Source organism: Plecotus auritus (assembly GCF_963455305.1).
Source record: "Plecotus auritus genome assembly, chromosome: 14".
NCBI classification, from domain to species: Eukaryota; Metazoa; Chordata; class Mammalia; order Chiroptera; family Vespertilionidae; genus Plecotus; species Plecotus auritus.
Genome location: NC_137780.1, coordinates 210,892 through 218,072, shown reverse-complemented (window position 1 = coordinate 218,072; position 7,181 = coordinate 210,892). Strand labels below are relative to the sequence as shown.

General features: G+C 56.6%; 1 protein-coding gene across 1 annotated transcript; it reads left to right on the top strand.

Moving 5' to 3' along the window:
- Positions 1–4,922: 4,922 nt before the first annotated feature.
- LOC308238734 (alpha-1,3-mannosyl-glycoprotein 4-beta-N-acetylglucosaminyltransferase-like protein MGAT4E) lies at positions 4,923–7,181 on the top strand (the record flags this gene model as incomplete). Its single annotated transcript, XM_080651057.1, has 2 exons — positions 4,923–5,025; positions 6,034–7,181. The coding sequence occupies 2 exons, from the start codon at positions 4,923–4,925 to the stop codon at positions 7,179–7,181; spliced, it is 1,251 nt and encodes a 416-aa protein (XP_080507183.1).

Below are 7,181 nucleotides of genomic sequence, written 5' to 3'. Positions count from 1 at the left end.
TCTTCTGGCAGGAAGGGATGACATGAGCACCTGGAAATGCCGTCCTATCAGGAATAAGACAGGACCCAGGGCTGGGAAAATCTTGTCCTCTAGTGGACATATCAACCCCGTGAATGGGCATCGTCACCATTTTTCAGATGGAGAAACGGAGGCTCAGAAAGGTTAATTAGGCCTCACCGGTTTGGCTCAGTGGATAGAGCGTCGACCTGCGGACTGAAGGGTCCCGGGTTCAGTTCCTGCCAAGGGCATGTACCTGGGTTGCGGGCACATCCCCAATGGGAGGTGTGCAGGAGGCGGTTGATCGATGTTTCTCTCTCATCGATGTTTCTAACTCTATCCTTCTCCCTTCCTCTCTGTGAAAAATCAATAAAATATATTTTTAAAAAAAGGTTAATTAGCCAAAGTGACACAGGTCGTAACAGAGCTGGGCCCGGAATGGCGATCCCAGCGCCTCTGGCCTTCCCCAAACTCCAAGCTGACGTCTGTAGAGCTGAGGGAAGGGACATAGAAACCGATCTCCCATCTCGACCGGCTGCCCCTCCCCCTGTCAGCATGTGTCCATGCCCCCGAAAGCAGCTTCACACTGTTGTCTGTGATCTCCAGCACGAACAGGTTCACAAAATAATACGTGCCCTTGACTAGCCTGGGCAGCGCGGCTCAGTGGTTGAGCATGGACCTAGGAACCAGGAGGTCAGTGTTCCATTCCCGGTCAGGGGACCTGCCCAAGTTGCGGGCTCGATTCCCAGGGTGGGTCCTGCAGGAGGCAGCCAATCATGATTCTCATCATTGATGTTTCTCTCTCTCTCCTTCCCTGAAATCAATAAAAACATATTTAAAAATAATGACAATACTTGTCCTTTTCAGTGATGCTGGTTGAGACTAATGCAGTTGGCTTTGTAACCTAGTAACCCTGTGTGACCCTCCGTTGGCAAAAAGCTCCTCTGAAGTCGGTTTTTCCTGCTCAGGTTGGGGTCAGGCCTGGAGATCAGACCAGCCTGGAGTTAACAGTTCATGTGGATGTGTGTACCCACGTATGTGTGAGATGGTGTGCACACATACATGCACACACTGAATGTGTACATACACATGTTCACACACTGTACGTGCGCGCATACACACATGCACACAGACACTCTCCCCTATTCGATACAGACCGTCCTTAAAGCCACAGGCTGGGTCAGATCACCAAGGAGGGCCTGGAGGAGGAGGAGAGCCCTGAGCAGCAGCAGCGGGCTCAGCTGGGGCTCAGCTGAGCCAGGGAAGAGACGGAGGAGGAGAGGACGGGCAGTGTGGCGGGGGCAGTGTGGCGGGTGACACACGCACGGAAGAAAGTGTTCCCAGGAGGAGGAGGCAGAAGGCAACTGCGTCCAAGTTGCAGAGAGGCTGGTAAGATGAGGAGAGGGGCTGCGAGAGGAAGTGAGAGCGTGGAATTCGGGGAGGGGTGGGAGGGCAACTGCAGGGGTGAGGAAGGAGAAGGCGAGGGGGTGGGAGTCGGGCACCTCCCGCTGTGGGACCGGAGGGTGTGGTGCAGGGGGTTCAGGGCCATCAGTGCTCGGATCTCCTTTCCCTGAAGAGATGCTGGTGCTGCCCCTCCAGACGCATCACGGTGCACAGTGCCAGTCCCTGCGCGGGCTCCGCTCCGGGGCAGCCCTGTCCCTGGGCGCCTGTGATGCTGGGCAGGGGCCCCAACAGCACACAAGGGTAACATCACAGAGGCAGCCTAGTTCAAGGGTGGACACCTGAGGAGGCCTCCGGGTGCCCTGCCAGCCCCGCCCCCCTCTGTTCAGACGCCTACAGTGGGTCCTGGGCACCCACATCCTCACCTCTCGCAGACGCCTGTGGGGGTCTGAGGGCTGGATGCTGGTGCCCCAGAGTGACAGGTAAAGGACACGGGGGCAGAGGGGACAGAGCCACTGTGTGGACGCCTCCGGCTGTAACAGGAAAGCCTTCTCGCGTAGTACACACCCTCCCGTGCTCTCCTGTCCTAGAGCAGAGCAGCCTGTTTTTTAAAATGTATTTTTATTGATTTCAGAGAGGGAGGGAGGAGGAGAGATAGAAACATCCATGATGAGAGAGACTCATGGATCGGCTGCCTCCTGCACGCCCCCTACTGGGGATCAAGCCCACAACCTGGACATGTACCCTAGGCCTGAATCAAACCTGGGACTCCTCAGTCTGCAGGCTGACGCTCTACCCACTGAGCCAAGCCGGCTAGGGCCAGCCTATTTCTTTTCTTTTCTTTTTAAAATATATTTTATTGATATTTTAGAGAGAGGAAGGGAGAGGGATAGAGAGAAACATCGATGAGAGAGAAACATCGATCAGCTGCCTCCTGCATGCCCCCTACTGGGGATGTGCCCGCACCCAAGGTACATGCCCTTGACCGGAATCGAACCTGGGATCCTTCAGTCCGCAGGCCGACGCTCTACCCACTGAGCCAAACCGGTTAGGGCCAGCCTATTTCCTTTATGTAAAGTGGTTTGTATCTGCATCACCTCTGACAAAAAGGCCTGGTAAGAAATGTTTAATCTGTGAAGCCCTACTATTACTATAAGTATTTTATTTTATTTTTAAAATATATTTCTTTATTGATTTCAGAGAGGAAGGGAGAGGGATAGAGAGATAGAAACATCAATGATGAGAGAGAATCATTGATTGGCTGCCTCCTGCACGCCCCCTATTGGGGATCGAGCCCACAACCCAGGCATGTGCCCCCGGCCGGAATTGAACCTGGGACCCTTCAGTCTGCAGGCCGACGCTCTATCCACTGAGCCAAACCGGCCAGGGCCTATAAGTATTTTAATACCTCCTACCACGTGGGCCTGGCCAGTGTTGCTCAGTGATTGAGCGTCGACCTATGAACCAGGAGATCAGGGTTTAATTCCCAGTCAGGGCACATGCCCAGGTTGTGGGCTCGATCCCCAGTATGGGGCGTGCAGGAGGCAGTGGATCCATGATTCTCTCTCTCCCTCTCCCTTCCTCTCTGAAATTAATAATAATAATAATAATAATATATATATATATTTTTAAAGCTAAATGGTTAAGGGAGAGGAGCCTGCTAACCTCCATGGAAATTCTGACCTGGCAGGGTTCCATGGAAATGGAGAGATTAGAGAATGTTGTGGCCTCGGGAGCGTAGAAATTACTGCGATTTCTTTTGTGTCCCGAATACGCCCGCTCAGAATCAAGAGCTGGTGACAAGCATATTAAAGGCTTTCCTCTGATCACGTAGAAACAGAGGAAAACATTCTCTCCAGAGAAAAGCCACAGAGGAGGAAAGCGCACGCGGGCGTTTGAGGCCGAGCCAGCGGAATTCCAAGAGCCCCACCCTCAGGAAAGGGGTGATTTACTCACAGTTCACAGGATCCTGTTCCAATCAAGGCCAGTGAATGAGATTACGGCTCGGGGGGGGGGGGGGGGAGGGGGAAATGAAGGGTCTCCTTTATTAAAAAGCAAAGCAAGGCACCCAAGTTGCTTAGCACTTACCACCCTTCACGAAGTTCAGCTATTTTATGAAATAGTTTCACTTTTGTTAGGAAAAGCAGGGTGGGCTGGCGAACATCTGTTTTCTAAGACAAACAGGCCTCATCCCCGAAGAGGCCGCCGTGAGTGTGAGTGTGAGTGTGAGTGTGCAGCTGGCACCCTCCATTTGAGAGGGAAACACGTTGGTAAAGTGAAAGCTGCAAAGAGAAGTCAGCAAGAGGTCCCAGGGCAGGCGGGCCCCCTCCTGGAGGGTTGAGCGCGGCCGTGAGATCCCAGCACAGATGAAAAGGCAGGCTCGGTTCCTGGCCAGTTGGTCTCAAGACAGAGCATTGGCCTGTGGACCGAAGGGTCCCGGGTTCGCTTCCGGTCAAGGGCACGTACCTCGGTTGCAGGCTCGATCCCTGGCCCTGGTTGGGGCGCGTGCAGGAGGCAACCAATTGATGTGTTTCTCTCACATTGATGTTTCTCTCTGTCTTTCCCTCTCTCTTCCACGCTCTCTAAAAATCAAAGGAAAAATATCCTCGGGTGAGGATTAAAAAAAATTTTTTTAAAGAAAAGACTAGCTTGGGCAGTAATTCACCATGAAGAAGAGGGTCCGGCTGGTGTGACTCAGTGGCTGAGCGTCGACCTATGAACCAGGAGGTCAGGGTTTGATTCCCGGCCAAGGGCGCATGCCCGGGTTGTGGGCTCGATTCCTAGTGTGGGGTGTGCAGGAGGCAGCCGATCCATGATTCTCTGTCATCGTGGATGTATCTGTCTCTCCCTCCCTCTGCCTTCCTCTCTGAAATCAGTAAAAACGTATTTTAAAAATAAAATAAAAAGAAGAGGAAGAATAGGGCCTGGAGGGTTCAGGGATGAGGCTCTCGGGGGGGGGGGGGGGGGATAAGGGGAAGCTGTAGGCGTGGACGGGATGGGCCGTCCCCAGGGTGCATGTCGACTTTTGGCTGCAGGAATCCAGTGCCAGCGCCGACGCCATGCGGTGTTCCCTCAGACACTGCCTCCTGACCTCCCTGGCCGTCGGATTCCTGTGGCTCTTCCTCACTCTGCACATCCCCAGGGACATGGACGAGCATGAAAATGTAAAGGCCAAGCTGCTCTCAGAGGGAACGGAGGCTATGGGGGGTGGGGGAGGGGTGGAGAGGCAGACGCTCAAAGTGCCTGTCCTGTCCACCTGAGAGCAGGAAGCTCCAAAGGGGGTGGGGGGTGGACTGGGACCTGTTGATCCATAACGAAGCCGCATCCCCCCTTCCCATCCCCCCTACATGGGCTGAGGTAAGAAAGGCAGCAAATACTGCCGGAGGCCGGGTCCTTGGCCCAGTGGTCAGATGTTCTGAGAATGCACTGGGCTCACCTAGGGGACCGACTCCCCCTTCCCTCCCCCCGAGAGAAGCTAAACCTGGTTCTTTTCCTGAAAGAAGGTCCATCCTTTGCTGTCGTCGATGCCCCCGGACAATTACGGCGAAAGGAAGGCCCCGAGACCACTAGCAGACTGGCAGGACCTCACCTCCAAATACATGAAAACGATCCAGCAGAGAAGGAAGAGTGAGTTCCAGGGAGGGGAATGGGCACCCACGGGAGGCAGGGGCATCCCGAGACACGTAAGGTAGCGAGGAAGGAGAGAGGGAGGAGAGAAGAATCGCAGCCCTTTGCCCGGGAATATCGGAATCTGGCAACTTTCTCCCCACCAAGTCACCTACCCGTCAGGCACCAGGACGGCGGGCAGACAGTTACTTGTTCTAGGGAAGCGGAATCACGGGATTAGAGAACCCCGGGACCAGAACAGGCCTTAGAGTCACACGGTCCCACCCGCTCCGGTTTACGGATCAGGAAGGAGGCTCAGGGGTGAAGGGACTTGTGCAAGGTCACACAATCAGAGGCGGGAAACCTTGGGGGGAGCCTTGGGTTCCTAGCTTGTCGGAGAAGTGCCTTTTCTAATGCATCTTCTCCAAGGAGAGCTTTGGGGAGACGGACTGGGTACACAGAGCTGATAGCTCCCGAGCGCGTGGACCGGGTGCCATAAAACTGCTCAGAGGCGCCTGGTGATGTCAGTCGAAGTCAGGCTCCGTCCAGTCCAGGTCAGGCAGGGCCCACGTGTGCCTGTCCGGAAGCTTCCAGGCGAGGCTGGTGTTGCTGGACTGAGGACCACACTTTGGTAGCAAGGACTCGAACCTCCCTCCACCGAAAGGCAGACTCCATGGAAAACAGGAGGAGGGCCGGCTGGCATGGCTCCGTGGTTGAGCATTGACCCAGGAACCAAGAGGTCCCCCATTCGTTCCTGGTCAGGGCACATGCCTGGGTTGCAGGCTCAATCCCCGATGGGGGGTGTGCAGGAGGCAGCCGATCCATGATTCTCTCTCACCATTGGTGTTTCTATCTCTCTCCCTCTCCCTTCCTCTCCGACATCAATAAAAATATATTTAATAATAATAATAATAAAGAAAATAGGAGGGGAAGAAAGGAAGAGAAGAGCCCCAAAGAACTTCCCACCCGCCCCCTTGACGACGCCCCACCCCGTGCGCGCTGACCGCTGTCCCTGTGTTACTCCCCCAGCGTGGCTGACGGTGGGCATCTCCTCGGGGCCAGGGCGGGACCCAAACGGCCTCCTGTACACGCTGGGCTCCCTGTTCCGCGCCTCCTCCAAGGTCGAGCAGAAACACCTCACGGTGCTGGTCCACCTGGCGGACTCCGATTTCACGTGGCTCCGGGAGACCGTCGTCCAGATCTCAAGCCTCTTCAGCCCCCACATCCTGGCGGGGCGGCTGGTGCTGATCCACGCTCCCCCGGACGCCTACTCCGCAGCGGGTCCTGTTGGGGACCAGGAGGCCCACCGTGGGGTCGCCTCCTCCAAGCAGAACGTGGACCACGCCTTCCTGGTGAGCTTCGCCGCCAAGCTCTCCGACTACTTCCTCTTGCTGAGGGACAACACCTTCTGTGCCCCCAGCTTCCTCACCCACATTCGTCGGAAGGTGTGGGCCATGCGTGCCCACCCCTGGGTGCTGCTGGAGTTCTCCAACAGGGGCTCCCTGGGCAAACTGTTCCGGGGCGGCGACCTCCCCCGGCTGGCCCGCTTCCTCCTCCTCTTCCACGAGGACCAGCCCCTCAGCAGGCTGATGCCGCGTTTCAGCATCCTCCAGGCCCAGAGGAGGCCCATCCTCTGCAGGCCCTTCCTCTTCTACTACCGGGTCTCCTACTACCGAGCCAGCCAGGACCTCAAGGCCAGGGCCGCTCAGAGCCGGGGCCCGCCCGGCCCCCACAACCCGCCGGGAGCCGTGTTCACGGACATGAGGGTCTTTGGTGTCCACTCCCCCTGGGAGGCCTACACCCTGGACGAGTCTTTCTTTTGGACCCACAACGTCAGCGCCGGAAGCCACCTCACGGTCATTCTGAACCGCCCGGCGAACCTGAGCCGCGTGCAGGTGCTGACGGGCACGATCGTGGAGGGAAAGCACGCCCTGCAGAGGGGGCAGGTGGAGCTGGGCCACAACCCTGAGGGGGTGCCCCAGTTCTGCACCAGCTTCGTCCTGCTGGGCCAGCTCCTGGAGGGGCAGCTGGATCAGGAGGTGCTGCCGACCCCCATGGGGTCCGACGTGAGCTGCGTGAAGCTGGTGGTGAACGCCGACCAGGCGGGCGGGCTCATGGTCAGGCACATCTACCTCTGGGAGGAGCGTGCCGGGGCCACTGCAGCGGCTCGGGGTTGA